General features: G+C 41.5%; 1 protein-coding gene and 1 long non-coding RNA gene across 5 annotated transcripts in view; one reads left to right on the forward strand and one right to left on the reverse strand.

The window, feature by feature from the left end:
- The window catches only part of LOC118545718 (protein argonaute-4), a 37652-nt gene extending 22330 nt beyond the window's left edge, over positions 1-15322 (reverse strand). Inside the window, exons 1-6 of one of the 4 annotated variants that reach the window (XM_036108141.2) lie at positions 14988-15318; positions 6443-6608; positions 2633-2753; positions 1034-1215; positions 709-845; positions 470-604 (exon numbers count right to left, since the gene is read on the reverse strand). In XM_036108141.2, coding sequence (XP_035964034.1) covers positions 470-604; positions 709-845; positions 1034-1215; positions 2633-2753; positions 6443-6608; positions 14988-15006 — 760 coding nt within the window. In that variant the 5' untranslated portion in view covers positions 15007-15318. Of the gene's footprint in view, positions 1-469; positions 605-708; positions 846-1033; positions 1216-2632; positions 2754-6442; positions 6609-14987 lie in introns of those variants that run through there. The other 3 variants (XM_036108142.2, XM_078073420.1, XM_078073421.1) reach the window with 3 other exon arrangements.
- On the forward strand, positions 14512-15917 carry LOC144381945 (uncharacterized). The gene is made up of 2 exons (XR_013448274.1): positions 14512-14882; positions 15733-15917. It is a non-coding gene; the product is annotated as an uncharacterized LOC144381945 (long non-coding RNA).
- Positions 15918-17329: the final 1412 nt, after the last annotated feature.

Here is a 17329-nt window from a genome sequence, read left to right on the forward strand (position 1 = left end):
TTTATTTGATAGAGTGAGAGAGCACAAGCAGGGGGAACAGTAGAGGGAGAGGGAGAAGCAGGCTCCCCGCCGAGCAGGGAGCCTGATGTGGAGCTCGATCCCAGGACCCCGGGATCATGACCTGAGCCGAAGGCAGACGCTTAACCATCTGAGCCACCCAGGCGCCCCTAAAATGGAAGTTTTTAAGTGGGTAAAGGGTAAGCATGCCTGAGGGGTGCCAGCTATGGGACAAGAAGCTTTATACATCTAATTGCATTTAATTCTCACAACAAACTTAAAGATACACATTATTTTCTTTACCTTAGAGATGAATAAATTAAGACTCATGATGAGTAAGTAACTAGCCCAAGGTCCCACTGATAGAACTGGCTGGGATGGGATGGAAGCCCAGGTGTGTCTGACTCCAAGACCCTGCTCCCTGCACTATGCTGAGCTGCCTTGCTGAGACTACGGTAATGCAAATACCTACCTCTGATTTCTTTGGTAAACTTGACACGCTGGGAATCTGTTAGCGGTTTGGTCTGTTCATTGATGTTCTGAATGTCTAAAACCTCACACATGAACTCAATGATAGGCTGAGCCCGGTAGAAAGCAGTTGCAGACACTAACAAACAGAGAGGACGGATACTTAGCTTCAGTTCAGAGAAAGGGGAAGCACTAAAAAAACTAGCCAAAAGAGTAAAGAGTGAAAGGAGCATTCTAGCGTACCGTCAATATTGAGCATCATATTCCACATAGCAGGTCTCACAGACTGATGAAAGCCAAACCAAACCTCTCTGCCCCCTCCCAGAGGGTGGTAGTAACCTTCAGGAGGTGAGAAAAAAGAACGACCCACCGGAGTGTACCTGAAGAAATGAGTTTGCATGTTTCACCATCAAAAACTCAAAAGGTCTTTCGTTTTATTCTCAACTTTATAAACAAACTTGAAACCAAGTTTAAACTGTGACTTACACAGAAACTTTTCAATGGCTCCAGTGCGACCTACCGAAAAAATCTGACACTTGTGGGAACGAACTCAAACAAAGGTACTAACCTCATGGAGGGAAGGTGTCTTGTGATTACATCAAGTGCTTGTACTGAGTCATCTGGGACTTCATTCAAGTGCCCAGCCAAAGCTTCTAAAAGCAACTGAAGGCTCACAACTGATACCCACTGAACAGACACTTTGAAGGTTTGGTCTTTACCCTCACCTGGAAGGGTCACTTCCATATCAACCTAAGGAAAAAAAAAATCATAGTTACACATATATATTTACAGAGTATGAAAGAAAGATCCCAGGAATATTCAACATAGTATATGCATAAGCATATTTATTTTTAAGACTTTCTGTAATTGTAAAACATTGGAAACAACCTAAGTGTCCATCAAGAGGGAATAATATAATATTAACTATTATGTAATAGTTTGAAAATAAAGGTCTATGTTTCAACATGGATGAACCTTGAAAACATTATGCTAAGTGAAATAAGCCAGACACAAAGGGACAAATATTGTATGATTCCACTTATATGAAGTACTTAGAATAGTCAAATTCATAGGGACAGAAAGAGGGAGGGGCAGAAGAAGAGCAAGAGAGAGAGAGAATCTTAACCAGGCCCCACGCACAGTACGGAGCTCAACACAGGGCTCGATCTCACAACCCTGAGATCATGACCTGAGCCGAAATCAAGAGTCAGATGCTTAACAAACCGAGCCACCCAGGTTCCCCAAGACCTAAGGTAGAATAGTGGATACCAGGAACTGGGGGAAGGGGACGGGAGAACTTAATGCTTAGTGGCTATGTACTTTCAGTTTGGGATGATAAAAAAATTTTGGAGATCGATAGTGGTTATGATTGCACAACAACGTGAATACACTAAATGCCACAGAATTGTACACTTAAAAATGGTTAAAATAGTAAATTTTATGTTATGCATATTTTACCACAAATAAAAAGAATTTGAATTAAGTAAATAATAAGTTATATGTAAATGTACAGAAATGGAAAGATCTCCCAGACACATTGTTAAATGAAAAAGCAAATCCTAGAATGATGTGCAAACAAGTAAGAATATACATAGGTGTATGCATAAATAGCTAATGCACATAAAAATATCTGAAAGGATACATACCAAACTATTAGAGTAGTTTCCTCTAAAAAGGAAAATGGGATTGGGGGATGCAGGCAGGTAGGGAGGCAGGAAATCACAGTATTTCTAGATGTCTAAGTAAGTTTATAAGGAGTATATGTTTACATATTGCTTTTCTAATTTAAAAACTAAACTTGTAAAAGAAAAAGTTATTGTGGTATTATGAATATTTCCACAAGTGGGTGTTAGATAATTTTCTATAATCTATAAAAACTCCATTTTTCAGATTCACATAGCAAGTACATTAGCAATGTGAAAACCAGAATATATGTAATCAAACTAATCTAATCTAATTCTAATAATCACAATCAACCTAAATTCTAATGCTAATCTCATCTTCAATTGTTGATTAACTACAGGACAAGAGAATATGGACACAGTAACAAATCTATCATCACTATGTGAAACAACTCTAAGAATCAAGTTGCTATTGGAAGGGGAAACATTTCTGTCCTATGTAAGTGACCTAAGTCTAATATGCACTTCTGGCTGTTAACACTTACCCTATCCCGTCCAATTGGCAGTGGATGTGCTGTGTACATGTTTCTTTTGCCATCATAGCCAGGCTGCCGGTCACCAAATATTTGCATCTTGAAGTGCCGCACCATTGTATCTACTACCTCTCTTAACAGAGAGAGTGGCAGTTAGCTTTGAGAAATGGTGAGCAGTAAGAAAACTATCACCATACCTTACTCACCTAAACTGAGTTCAAAACTACTTGGAAAAAGTAAGAGTTATAGTTAAAATTGACTTCAGTAATTAAAAAAATAGTTAACAACAGTCAACTAAAGAAAGGTAGCAACGAGAGAAGAAAAGCAGCTACGAGATGATAAGAAAAGCAGGGAATAAAAAGAGAGCATAACACTTACGGCATCCTCTCAAACTCTTGCCTTTCACGGTCTTCTCCCATGACCAATATAGCCTTACCAGAATAACCTATTTTAGGTATCTAAGTTTGGCATGAATATTCATAATTGAACCATGATAAATTTGTTAGCAAATAAACATCCTCATTCAAGTATCATGGTTTCAGAAAAGAGAGTAGGCAGAAATTCAGAAATGTGAGGGCCAATAAATCCAAGTTGCATCATACACAAAGGAGTAAGTCAACCCCTTTGCCTAATGCTGGTAATTTATTATTTTTCATACTGTCTTGTTTTATTCCGAAGTGCTCCTGAGCAGTGTAGAGAAGGAAATGTAAAATATTGTCATTCCATAAAGATTACCAATGTAGTTTCTTCTTTGGAATGAAAGCCCTTTCCCCCAATCAAGCATGCATAGTTTTACCTAAGTGTTCTTGTCTATATGCCAGACTACACCGTATGCAGGCTCTGAAGTAAAGGCAGTTGCAGGATAACTAGAGTATATGGTTTAAGATGGACAGATCTGAGTCTGTGAGATTTTGGAATGCTAGAGTTAATAGAAAACTATATCTTACCAATGTTTAGTGAGTGCTACATGCAGGAACTATATCTTAAAAGCCAAAATATATCACAACTAGCTAAGGCATTAATATTCTGCAAATAAAATCTATGAAAAAGATACACATTTATAAACCAAATCACACAACTGAAAAAATTGATGGAAAAGTGTAGTATCATATGTTACCAATTAAAAAAAAAACTATCTTAAGAATAATACATTTTCATATTGGAAGGATAATTTCTCATCTTATATTCTTAAATTATAACCATACATAATTTTATAGTGAAGAGATATTTTCACATCTATTCTCACTTAATCTTTGTGAGACAAATAGGCTGATGATTACTGTTTCCATAGTAAAAAGAAGAAAAAAAATTCAGAATAGGCAAGTGATCTGCCCTTGGTCACACAGTGATTAAGTGGCAGAGCTTGGACAAGTTACTGAATCTTCCACTATCTGTTTCTTTTCATTTGTAAAATTATAATAATCATAATACCTACTACAAAAGTTTGTTGTATTAAGTGAATAAATACACACAGAATATTTAGAACAGTGCTTGTCACACAACAAGCCTACTTACTCTGGTGTGTTCACGGATATGACTCCAAGAATTTTCCTTTTTCCCGGATTATCAAATTTTTCCTCTTTATTAGATTATTTCTTTCAGCATACAGATATGCTATAGTTTCTCTCATCTTCAAAAAAATTAAACTTCCCTGACCCGACTTCCTCTTCATTTGAACCTCCCACTTCTCTGTTCCCCTTTGTGTCAAAATCCCTTAAAGGAGTTGTCTCTAATTGCTCTTCTCCTATCTCTCTTAAACCTTCTCCACCTTCCCCGCATCAAAACTACTCTTACCAAGGTCCCCAGAGGGCTCCACAATCCTAAATTCAGTGCTCTTTGAACATTAAATGATAAATTCTTCCAACTTAACACATCTTCCCTTGCCTCCTCGCTCAGTCCTGGTTTTTGCCTATCCCAGTGGCCTCTCCATGCCAGTCTCCTGGCTAATAATCCTCACCTCCCCAATTTTAAAATATTGGGGTACCCCAGGACTCAGTCCTGGAGTCTTCTTTTCTCTAACCACATTCACTTCCCATATAATCTTACCCAGCTCATGGTTTTACCACCAATATGGTGATGACTCTCAAATGTTTGTCTCTAGCGTGGACCACTCCCCTGAATCCAACCTCATCTGTTCAACTCCCCCCCGACTCAACATCTCTACTAGGATGTCTAATAGACCTCTCAGCCCTAATGTGTCCAAAACAGATCTCCTGATCTGCCAGCCCTGTTGACTTCTCCCATAGTTTTCCCCATCCCAATAAATGGCAAATCCATTTTTCTATTTGCATGGGACAAAAACCCTGGGATCGATCATGACTCATTTCTTCCTTCATACCCCATGTTCCATCCATCAACACATCTTGCTGACACTACCTCCAAAAATTATTAAAAATATCTCAGTGGCTCCCCTCACCCCCATTCTCTATCTTCTTTCCCTTATTTATTTTTCTTCATAGCACTTATCACCAACTAACATGTAATATGTTTTGTTTGCTTATTCATTTATTTTTGGTCTTCTCCCCTATTAGAATATAAGCTCCTCAAGGGTAGAAACTTTTGCCTTTTTTGTTCATATTGTATTCTCAGGGCATAGAACAATACCTGGTACATAGGAAGCACTCAATAAAATATTCATTGAATGGATTAATGTTAACCATTAACACCATTTCTATTACAATTGATCTCAGTTATACAATAGCCAAGCAATCATGGGCTTGCATGAGATTAAACTGTATCAGAAAGCCGTATTATTGATCTATAATGAGAAACAAAAATCAAGCAGCATAAAATATTGTACTTGACAGCACAGGCATTCTAAGAAAAACAAGAATCTGGGGCGCCTGGGTGGCTCAGTCAGTTAAGTGGCTGCCTTTGGCTCAGGTCATGATCCCAGGGTCCTGGGATCAAGCCTAACGTCGGGCTCCCTGCTCAGCGGAGAGCCTGCTTCTCCCTCTCCCTCTGCCTGATGTTCTGCCTACTTGTGCTCTCTATCTCTCTGTCAAATAAATAAATAAAATCTTTAAAAAATAACTGCTCTCATTAAAAAAAAAAGAAAAGCAAGAATCTTAATATTAAGGACTGCTTAACTATCATGGCATGAAAACAGAGAAAAGGTAAGTAGGTGTTCTTAGCATTGTAAAAATATCTACTACAGGACTATGTCTTCACACTTGGTAAATTCCTGCCACACAGACCACAAGGCTTAAATCATCTCATCTAGACCCCTCTTGGATAATGTTAGAATTAAACAGAGCTTCTCTCTGAGCTTACTTTTTTCAATATTCCAAGATGATTTTTCTGCCTTTATACTTATATTTTTCTCATGTCCAATACTAATACTTAATAATAAAATTTGAACTTACAGATAATTTTTTTCTAAATTTTATTTTTAAGTAATCTCTACATCCAACATGGGGCTCAAACTCAGAACAACGAGATCAAGAGTTACATGCTCTACGAACTGAGCCAGCCAGATGCCCCTGAATTTTCAGATAGTTCTAATTTCCCACAGATACTAACACTTCACTTATTTTTACTTATTTATTTTATTATTTAAATTTCTGCTACCATTGGACAATAAGAGTGACTTTATTCTTCATTTGATAAGTATTTACTTATTGAACAATGATGTATCCAGCACTCTGCTAGAATCTGTGGAGGATAACCAAGTATGAGACAACAAAGCTGCTATCAAGAAACTTACCATGTTAGAGAGAAAACAAAGCCTACATGTTGAAAGAATTTAGAGAACAATATGATACATAATAAATAAGTTATATGCATTTAAATATATAGAAGTCTACTTTTTCTAATCCTTACCTGTTGACTCTCCGAGGCCGCTTTTCTGGTTTAATATCCACATCATAGTGATACACATCTATTTTAGGAATCTGAACCTGAAAATGATTGGCTAACAGTCGAATTGGTTTTCCAACAGTTCCAAGGCCAGGACGACGAGGTGGCTGAAACAGGCTGGTTGGAGGTCCTGAAGAGATTGAAAGACATCTGATGTACTATTTGGTCATAAAGGATAATATTCCCTTCATGATCATGATGATGATAACAACAACAGATATAATTATTGAGATCTTATTATTCACTGAACATATTCTGATATAAAGAGTTTGTGATATCTTTTAACCTAAGGTTTTCTAGATTTCTAAATATTTTGCCATGTGGCTATCATTTTGAATCTGGGGGACATTAAAATTATATAGACAGTATGATGAACTCCTCTCAGATATAAGCTACTGTAGAAAACCTCTTATGAGCATCAGTAGATCTATAGCTAGGCTTACAAATTTATATGCATTTTTAAAAAAGATTTTATTTTTAAGTAATCTCTACACCCAATGTGGGGCTCAAACTTACAACCCTGAGATCAAGAGTCTCATGCTACACTGATGGAGCCAGCCAGGCACCCCAAAATTATATGCATTTTAAAATAAAACCATCTCTAAGCTCTAGGGACTATCACCATGCTCAGGCTGGAGAAGATCCATTAATCCTTCACAAACTAGCCTACATTATTAAAATTTGTACAGACAGGAGGAGATTAACAGCAGCTACATTTATTAATTTACTTGCTAATTTAGATAGTGAAACAATACCAATAATGCTAGACTTTATCGTTTATAACCTAATGTTTGTAGAATCTGGACAATGTGACATTTCTGTGGGTTTTTTTTTTTTAAGATTTTATTTATTTGACAGAGAGAGACACAGTGAGAGAGGAAACACAAGCAGGGGGAGTGGGAGAGGGAGAAGCAGACTCCCAGCGGAGCAGGGATCCCAATGTGGGGCTCGATCCCAGGACCCTGGGATCATGACCTGAGCCGAAGGCAGATGCTTAACAACTGAGCCACCCAGGCGTCCCCAATGTGACATTTCTTGATCATAATGTCTTGTTTATTTATTCAACATTTATTCACTTATTACATGTCTAACCTGCTCTATAGATTCAGGAAAAAGAGCTTCTGCCTTAAAAGAACTTACAGTCTAGACCAGTGGTTCTCAACCTGGGGGAGATATTGTTCCCCAGGATCTGACAAATGTCTGGAGACAATTTTGGTTGTCACCACTCAGAGGGTGCTATTGACATATAGTGGTTAGGGGCTAGGGATACATCTAAACATCCTACAGTACACAGGAAAGCCCCCCACAACAAAGAAGTATCTATCCAAAATATCAATAGTGTTGAGGGTGAGAAACCCTGGTCTAGACAGAGCAGTCATTCCAAATTATTCCACTGAGGGTTCATAAAATATTCCACAAAAGGAAGGATCAATAAGCTAAAGAAACTGCGTATTCTCTCCCCTTCTCAAAATTCCAATGTACATTATTGTATTAAATTCTCTAATGAGTTTTATAATAAATAAATCTATTTAACTAATCATTTAACCCAACTTATTTTTTCCCCTAAACTCTCTCTTTTTAGAATCAAATATCTACCAATATTCAGGAGATAAGGATTGAGGAAACACAGACTGGGAAATATTTGACTCTAGAAAACCTTACTTCCTTCTGATGATAATGTCAAGTAGACACTGGCCTAAAAAATAAACATCTTTTCTGCTATGAATAGGTGTTGAGTAAAGTGGGCTGTGATTACAGTGGAAAGTTACAACAGGTTCTTATTGCTACAGCATTTTGCCAAGAACAAAGACAATTCACTAAGGAGAGAAAACTTTGAAGCAAGAAGCTATTCTAGTCCAACATCACTTAGGAAAATCAAAGCAAACACTTTAATGAGACATGTGTTGACAGATCTCCATATACTAATTCTTAAAGTTATTGAAAATCTCACATATTAAATTCATTGTTTAATCTTTCCCTAAATTCTACTCATCCTTCAAAATGCAGGTTAGGCGTGACTTCCTTTCTGGAATCTCCCAGACTGGAAGATGCATCCTTGGTGTACCCAAGACCCTCTGTATAAGGGAGCACTTAGCACAAGCACATAGAAACAATATTTAGTTATTGTCTCATCCAGTAGACTGTAATTCTTAGAAGAAATGGACCTCCGTTTCATTGTTATCTCCTCAATACCTCATTCAAGGACTAGCACATTGTAGGAATTCAATAAATGTTGAACTGAACAATACAGGCATACCTCATTTAATTGCATTTTGCTTTATTGTGCTTTGCAGATACTGCATTTTTTACAAATTGAAGGTTTGTGGCAACTCTGCATTGAGCAATCGGTGTTATTTTTCAAACAGCATTTGCTCATTTCACGTCTCTGTGTCACCTTTAGGTAACTCTCACGATATCTGAAACATTTTCATTATTATTATATTTGTGATCTTTGAGTTGCTATTGTAATTGTTTTGGGGTGCCACGAACTGCAGCCATATGAGACAACAAACTTAATCCATAAATGTTGTGTGTTCTGACTGCCCCACTGGCTGGCCAGTCCCCTGTCTCTCTTCCTCTCCTTGAGCATCCCTATTCCCTGAGACACTACAACACTGAAATTAGGCCAGTTAATAACCCTACCTTTAAGTGTTCAAGTGAAAGGAAGTCACATGTGTCTCACTTTCAATCGAAAGCTAGCAATGATTAAGCTTAATGAGGAAGGCATGTCAAAAGCCAAGACAGGTGGAAAGTAGGCCTCTTGGGCCAAAGAGTCAGCCAAGTTGTGAATGCAATGGAAAAGTTCTTGAAGGAAGTTAGGAGTGCTTTATAGCCAACACACAAATGAGAAGAAAGCAAAACAACCATATTGCTGATATGGAGAAAGTCTTAGTGGTCTGGAGAGATCAAATGAGTCATAAAATTCCCTTAAGTCAAAGCCTAACCCAGAGCAAGACCTCATTCTCTTCAATTCTATGAAGGCTGAGAGAAGTGAGGAAGCTGCAGAAGAAAAGTTTGAAGCTAGGGGGACCTGGGTGGCTCAGTTGGTTGGGCATCTGACTCTTGATTTCAGTTCAGGTCATGATCTCGGGGTCCTGAGATTGGAACCTTCCCACCTCCTGCCCCATTGGGCTCCATACTGAGCACGGAGCCTGCTTGAAATTCTTTCTATCCCTCTCTCCCTGCCCCCTCACCCCTGCTTGTGTTCTCTCGCACATGCTCTCTCTCTCAAAAAAAAAAGAAAAGAAAAGAAAAGAAAAAGAAAGAAAGAAAGAAAGAGAAAAGTTTGAAGCTAGAAGAGGTTGGTTCATGAGGTTTAAGGAAAGAAGCCCTCTCCAGGACATAAAAGTGCAAGGCAAAGCAGCAAGTGCTGATAGAGAAGCTGCAGCAAGTTCTCCAAGGGGTCTAGTTAAGATAATTAAAGATAATTAAAATCTGGCTACAGATTTTCAATGTGGTTGAAACAGCCTTATATCTGAAGAAGAGATCATCTAGGACTTTCATAGCTGGAGAGAAGTCAATGCCTGGCTTCAAAGCATCAAAGGACGGACCAATTCTTGTTAATGGCTAATGCAGCTGGTGACTTTAAGTTCAAGCCAATGTTCATTCTGAAAATCCTAGGGTCCTTAAGAATTATGCTAAATCTATTCTGCCTGTGCTCTATAAATGAAATAACAAAGCCTGGATGACAGCACATCTGTTTATAACATGGTTTATTGAATACTTTGAGCCCACTGTTGAGACATACTGCTCAGGAAAAAAGCTTCCTTCCAAAATATTACTGTCCATGAACAATGCACCTGGTCACCCACAGGCTCCGACAGAGGTGTACAACGAGATTAGTGGTGTTTTCATGCCTGCTAACACAACATCCATTCTGCAGCCCATAAACCAAGGAGTAATTTCGACTTTCAAGACTTATTATTTGAGAAACACATTTTGTAAAGCTATAGCTGTCAGAGAGAGTGATTCCTCTGATAGATCTGAGCAAAGAGAAAACCTTCTGGAAAGGAGTCACCGTTCTAGATGCCATTAGGAAAATTCAAGATTCAGGGGAAGTGCTCAAAATATCAACACAAACAGGAGTTTGGAAGAAGCTGATTCCCACCCTCCTGGATGACCGGGAGGGGTTCAAGACTTCAGTGGAGGAAGTAGCTGCAGGTGTGGTGGAAACAGCCCGAGAACTGGAATTAGAAGCGGAGCCTGAAGATGGGACTGAATGGCTGCAATCTCATGATAAAACTTTAAGGGATGAGGAGTTGCTTCTTTGGATGAGCAAAGAAAGCAGTTTCTTGAGACGGAATCTATTCCTGGTGAAGATGCTGTGAAGATTGTTGAACTGAGCACAAAGGATCTAGAATATACAAACTCAGTTGATAAAGCAGTGACAGGGTTTGAGGGGATAGACTCCAATTCTGAAAGAAGTTCTACTGTGGGTAAAATGCTATCAAACATCACTGCATGCTACAGAGAAATCATTCATGAAAGGAAGAGTCAATTGATGTGGCAAACTTCATCATTGTCTCATTTTAAGAAGTTGCCACAGCTACCTCAAACTTAAGCAACATCACCCTGATCTGTCAGCAGCCATCAACATCAAAGTGAGAGCCCCCGCCAGCAAAAAGATGATGACTCCCTGAGAGCTCAGATGATGGTTAGCACTTTTTAGCAATAAAGTATTTTTTAATTAAGGTATGTACAGGGCGCCTGGGTGGCTCAGTTGGTTAAGCGACTGCCTTCAGTTCAGGTCATGATCCTGGAGTCCCAGGATCGAGTCCCGCATCGGGCTCCCTGCTCAGCAGGGAGTCTGCTTCTCCCTCTGACCCTCCCCCCTTCTCATGTGCTCTCTCTCTCTCTCAAATAAATAAATAAAATCTTTAAAAAAAAAATTAAGGTATGCACATTTTTTAGACTTAATGCTATTGCACACTTACACTACAGTATCGAGTAAACATAACTTTTCTATGTACTGAGAAACCAAAAAATTCATTGGACTTTCTTTATGGTGATATTCACTCTATTGTGATGGTCTGGAACTGAACCTACAATATCCCCAGGGTATGCCTGTGTCAGTCATCTTTGTAGCAGCCCCAGATAGAGACCAAACAGAAACACAGTCATTCCTAAAACCCAAGAATTGACTCTTATTTTTCACTTAAGCAAAAGCACATAATTTATACCAAAAATATGACTGCTTGGAATTGAGTTCCACTTCTGGTGTACAAGGGATCTACTCTGGGTGTGGTAAGACATTTAAAAACAAGGTAAGAGGTAAATAATAAATAATATCAGAGGTGATAGGCGTACTGAGTCTACCCCATCAAATCATATGGACAAGTTAGCCCTGCACAGTCTAAGGTACATTTAAACAATCATTGTATCATAAATCCAGCTTTATGATAGAAATTCAGAAACAGAAATTTGGAGCAAATGACTTGCCCAAGGACATAGGACTTGATTTTAAATTGTGACTAGAATTTAGGTTTCCTAATTTCCAGCCCAGTGCTTTTTCTTCCCCAACATACTTCACAATCCTAAGGTATCTATACCTCTCTGAAGACTTGATGCCAAAGGGACAGAGGCAGAGGAAATTAAAGAAGTGGGATTGATGGAGAAATGTAAGTAGTGTGTGCCTGTTCTTTGGTAATATGAAAGAAAAGTTAGAAGGTGAGTGGTCACTTCTTTGTGTAAGTTTAGGAGATTTATTTAGAAAAATATAATCTAAAATTTTCCAAAAGCTGGTTTCTTTGAATTCAGCAAACTACTTAAAGAAATAAAGCAAGGTGGCTAAGGCAGAACCAAACTGTATAGGTTTCAATCCTGGTTTTACCACTCCTTAACTGCATGACCTTGGCCCAGTTTCTTAGTCACTGTGTGCCTCAGTTTCCTCATCTATAAAAGATGGGAGGTGTGATAATAATAGCATCTATTTCATAAAGCAATTGTGAAGATCCCATAAGATAATGTATACATAAAGCTTAACACAGTGCCTCATAATAGTAAGTGCTCAATAAATGTTAGCTATTATGATTGTACTTGCATGAAATGTTATAGTCAGTGCTCAAAGGTCCTGGGCTTTATAATGGGCATATCTCCAAAAGTTGGTGACAAAGTCAGAAAATTACATCTTCCAAAAAGGAAACAAATATTACTCAACACCGATTGGAAGAAGTCAGCCTTAAATGAAGAGGAGGGCAATAGACTAGGGCTCAGATGACCCAGACTCATCTGCATTTCACCACTCAGCCTTGAGATCTTGAAGTCACTTCAGCTCTCTGAATCTCTTTACTCATCTGTAAAATGGGGCTAATGCTACCTTGCCTACCTCACAGAAGATCAAATGAGCTAAGAGCTATGAAAGCACCTTCCAAACTATAAAGCCCTGTAAAAATAAAAGTTATCATTAATATAGCCAAAATAAATGGTAATCTGACTAACTATATTTCTAAGTTATTATTGTCAGAAACCAAAATGGGGTGAGGACAGAGCACAGCAAGACTAAGAATATGTCAGTGATTATTCAAGTGAGGAGGGCACAAAGCACTAGAGTGATGTGCTTCAATAAAGCTGAAATGCTTCTCTAAGTTCTAAAACAGCCTGGATAAAATATCCCACAAGACTATCAACTCCCTTTGCTCCAATTCTATGCTCAGCAAGCGGCTTATTATTAATTGGGTTTCCAAGGTACCGTGACACCTGAAAAGGGGTTTGCTAGACAGTAGACAAGAAAATATTCTAGTTAACAGAAAAGATCTATGTGACATTTTGATTTATACACTCGTGTCTTCAAACTGTGCTTAGTGAGAATTAATTTTCTACAATCCTGAGCTAAGTCTTCAAATCTGCAAAAGCTAAAATCACCGCCCCCCCAAAAGTCCCTAGGAGGTTCCTAACTACCAGGTTGATCTTTTCCATGAAATTCAATTTGTATACACAGTTAGTTACATAGTCTCTTCCAGCATCAGCTCATAAATGCAACAGTTGCTTCAATTATGAATTACTAACTGGGAGGGAAGAAGAAACATTTGTTGAATATCTACAAAGCATTAGTCTCCACAATAAGACTCCTCATATACATTATCTCATTTCATTCTCACAACAATCTTGCAGTACATAATTATTATTACCCTCATTTTATAGATGAGGAAATGAAAGTTCAAAGGAATTAAGTAATTTGCCCAAGGTTATACAACTATTAAATTACTAGATTGGATTTGAACAGAAGTCTGTTACATTCCTAAAGACATGATCATGCCTTTGGCTGGGGGACATAGCTGAAGAAACCCAGAGTAATACTCAGATTGAGGTTTATCAAATAATATTAGTGTCACGAAACCAATTTATTTTTAAAAGGCATGCGAAATTTGATTATGGGGGCCTTTAAAAAATATTTTAAGCAGCAAATTAAAGTGGGTTTTAATCATTCAGTTCTGTAAACAAGTTCTAAGTAAACAAACCGGCAAAGTTTCCAAACTCAAATGGTAAACTGAATTTTCTGCACACTAAAAAAATGAAATGCCCTACAACTAAGTCCACTATGTAGATAAGGTTTGATATAAAGTTAATTCTATCACAGCCTCTAAACCCTGCTTAGCGAAGGCATTAGAAACCTGTTGGGGTTTGAGGAGGGAGCACCAGGTTCCCAGCCTGCAGAGCGTTTGTTACAACCTGGAATGGTTCCTCTAGTTTGGGCCGACTGGGAGAGATAAACAGAGGTCATTCCAAAAGATGGGGAATTACAGTTTCCAAAGCACTTTCACCTTCATTTAATCCTCCCAACCAACGATAACCCAGTTAGAAGAGCACTCAGGGCATTAAAGCCTATACTAGAAGGGGCTCACTGGACACTTGCCTGTCACTAAGGCGATAGCCCAGATCACTCCCGGACTGTTGCACAGACTGACAGACATAGGACCATATTTCCTGAGACTTCAGGGCCTTTGAGAGGGTGGGTACTTTGCCTCTTGGCCTTTGGGGGGTCATGAGAAGTGTTTGGGGGAAGTTCTTCTTCCTTATCTGAGGGCTCTGGACCGTCTACCAGTGCAAAGAAAAACACGGGTGTGGCCCCATGCCCAGAATACCCCTGGTAGTAGGAGGGTGTCCTTCCCGGGCCAGTAGAGGCCAGGCCTCAGTTGAGCACTCGGCACAGATCATTCCTTCTGAGGCCCGAACTGGCCTGCCTCAACCCTGGAGCACAGACCACCTCCCGGAGGTTCGGTTAGGTCTCCCGTCCCCCTGGGGACGGGGGTCACCACCCTGGGCCTGCCTCCCTTAGACCTCGAGCCCTGCCTCGTCTCTCCAGGCTGGACCGCGGTCTCCGCCCCCCAAGGCCCGGGTCAGCTCCCTCCGCCCTGTGCTATGGGGCACGGATCCCCTTCCCCCACGCCTGACGGCCCGAACCCAGGTAAGCAAGAGCCGATGGGGGAGACCCGGAGCGACGCGCCCGCCCGCCCACCCGCCCACCAGTCCCGGGGCCGCAATCCGGCCCCGGCCCGAGCGCGCTCCTCACCGGGTCCCAGCGCCTCCATGGCGGCGGCGGGGGCCGCCTCGCCCCGGTCCCCGGCGCCTCCCGCTCCGGGCCCCGCCGCCGCCGCCGCCGCCGCCGCGTAACGCTTGATCTCCGGAATATTGGCGCTGGGGGGGGGCGCCGCGGAGACGCGGGCGCTGGGCAGGGGGCGGCGGCGGCGCCCGGCCCGGGGACAGGGACCCGGCTCCCGCGGCTCTTCCGGCCTCAGCGACAACAAAAACAATCCCCGCCGCCGCTGCCGCCGCTGCCAGCGGGAGCGGGAGCGGGAGCCAGCGCGCGCGCCCGCCGGGCGGGGAGGAGGCGCGGGACGCGCGCGACCCAGGGTCCCGGCTCGAGGAGGGGGCGTGCGCGGCCCCGGGCGCCCGGTCCACGGAGCCCGGCGGGGGGCGGGACGGGGTGGGGCGGGGGCGCGCGCGCGCCCGGAGGGGGCAGTGCCCCGAGGACGTGTCGGGTGCGCGCGCGCCCGTTCGCACTGCCCAGTCGCCCAGGACCGCCAACCCGGCAAAAGGCTGGCGGGGCGGGGGGTGATTCGTGCGGTGGTCCCAGAGCCTCCCGGCAAACGGTACCCCGCAAAAGATCGGGATTCCAGACCCCGCTGATCCACAGACACAGTTCACCACTTCTGGCGGTGGAAAGTGCCCTATGATTCACATCAGGCACCTCTCCTCCTTCCTCCCACCTCAGACCCCTTCTTTCTCCTCTGTCTCCTCTTTCTCTACTGTCCTAGGACAGAGGACACCAGGGTCACCACAGACGGAACACTTTTCCTCCATTGCTTCATCCAGATCGCACACCCAGTTGCCCTTCCCTCCCCATGCAGCCTGAAAGCACCCCGGGAATGGACCATGATGCATGATGCATTCTCTTGCTAGTCACACCACAACCACCTCTGGTCAGCAAGTCACCAAGCACTTCAGAAGGGCAAGTCTTGCTTTCTCACATGACTTCCTCTTAGCCGCCAAGAGCCAAGGGAGCAACACCCACTCCAAGGCAGCATGGCCCCCCCCAGTGGGACCAGCGCCTTTGGGGCTTTTAGCTGGAACTTTTGAGTTGGAGAGCATAGCACTACAGCCCAAGAAGCAGTTTCTAGTCAGCAAAACGAGGGAGTCTTCTGCCCACCAGTTAAAAGGGTACAATGTGTATGTCTTGTTTGCTAGGGCTGCCATCACAAAGTACCACAGACTGAGTGGCCTAAACAACAGAAATTAATTTTCTGGCTGTTCTGGAGGCTGGACGTCCAAGTCCAAGGACGGGTTTCTTCTGAGATCTCTCTTTTTTGCTTGTAGATGGCCGTCTTCCCACTGTGTCTTCACATGATCTTCCCTCTGTACATGTCTGTGTAAAAATGTCCTCTTCCTGTAAGGACACCCATCATGCTGGATTAGGGCCCAACTTACAGACTTTGTTTTAACGTAATTACCCCTTTAAAGACTCTATCTCCAAATGCAGTCACATTCTGAGATAGTGGGGTAAGGATTTCAGTATATGAATTTCATATGTTCAGCCTGTAACATGTATAATGAGATGTTCATTTGAGCATCAAAGCCAGAGAGCCAGGTAATTTTTGCATGTAATGATAAAAAATGTTAGGGGCATACCATGGCCAGGCATTGTATTATGGGCTTCACATGTCATTTAATCTTCACAGTGACTATAAGGTAGGTATTGTTAAGGAAACCGAAGTTCAGGGAAGCTAAGGAAGTCAGGCTCTGCGTTATATGATACCGCAGTGAAGGATGGAAAAATTGGAGTTCTAAATCCTGCATTCTAGTTCTGGCTGCTTCCATCGCTGACTGGCTATGGAAGTGAGACTTAATTGAGTGACTAGATTCTATAGTGACGGATACTATATTCGAAGTTCTTTCTATAGCACCATACTTCTCCATTAAATCAGATATTAACTGGAAACAGTAAGAGGGGACAGCAAGTTTGAAGAGGAGGAAGTATTCACTAAATGAACAGACAGGTTTACAGCTAAGAGTATAAGAAAAACCAACTAGAGATCAAGCTTTGAGTTAAACCTAGTAGCCACCTCCCTTCTTCTCTACTCCAGGCTAAATTCCTCCCATAGTTTAAACAGTGCTGGTGGCTTCCAGCCTGAGTTGAGGCTGATTTTCAGTCTCCCACTTCCTAACAAATTTCCCCCATGTTCTATTTGGTACCCTGAGCAAGGATGATAGCTTGTTTCCTGTACCAAAAATAGCCTCAGAAACCTGCGTATGAAATGTATTTACCTTGTTTCAGTCGGGACTGCAATGCCTCAATCCCCTGTCTCTCACTCTGTTATTCTTGACCACTCTGATCATCTACATTCTCCTTCCGAA

Source organism: Halichoerus grypus, chromosome 5, assembly GCF_964656455.1.
Source record: "Halichoerus grypus chromosome 5, mHalGry1.hap1.1, whole genome shotgun sequence".
Lineage (NCBI taxonomy): Eukaryota > Metazoa > Chordata > Mammalia > Carnivora > Phocidae > Halichoerus > Halichoerus grypus.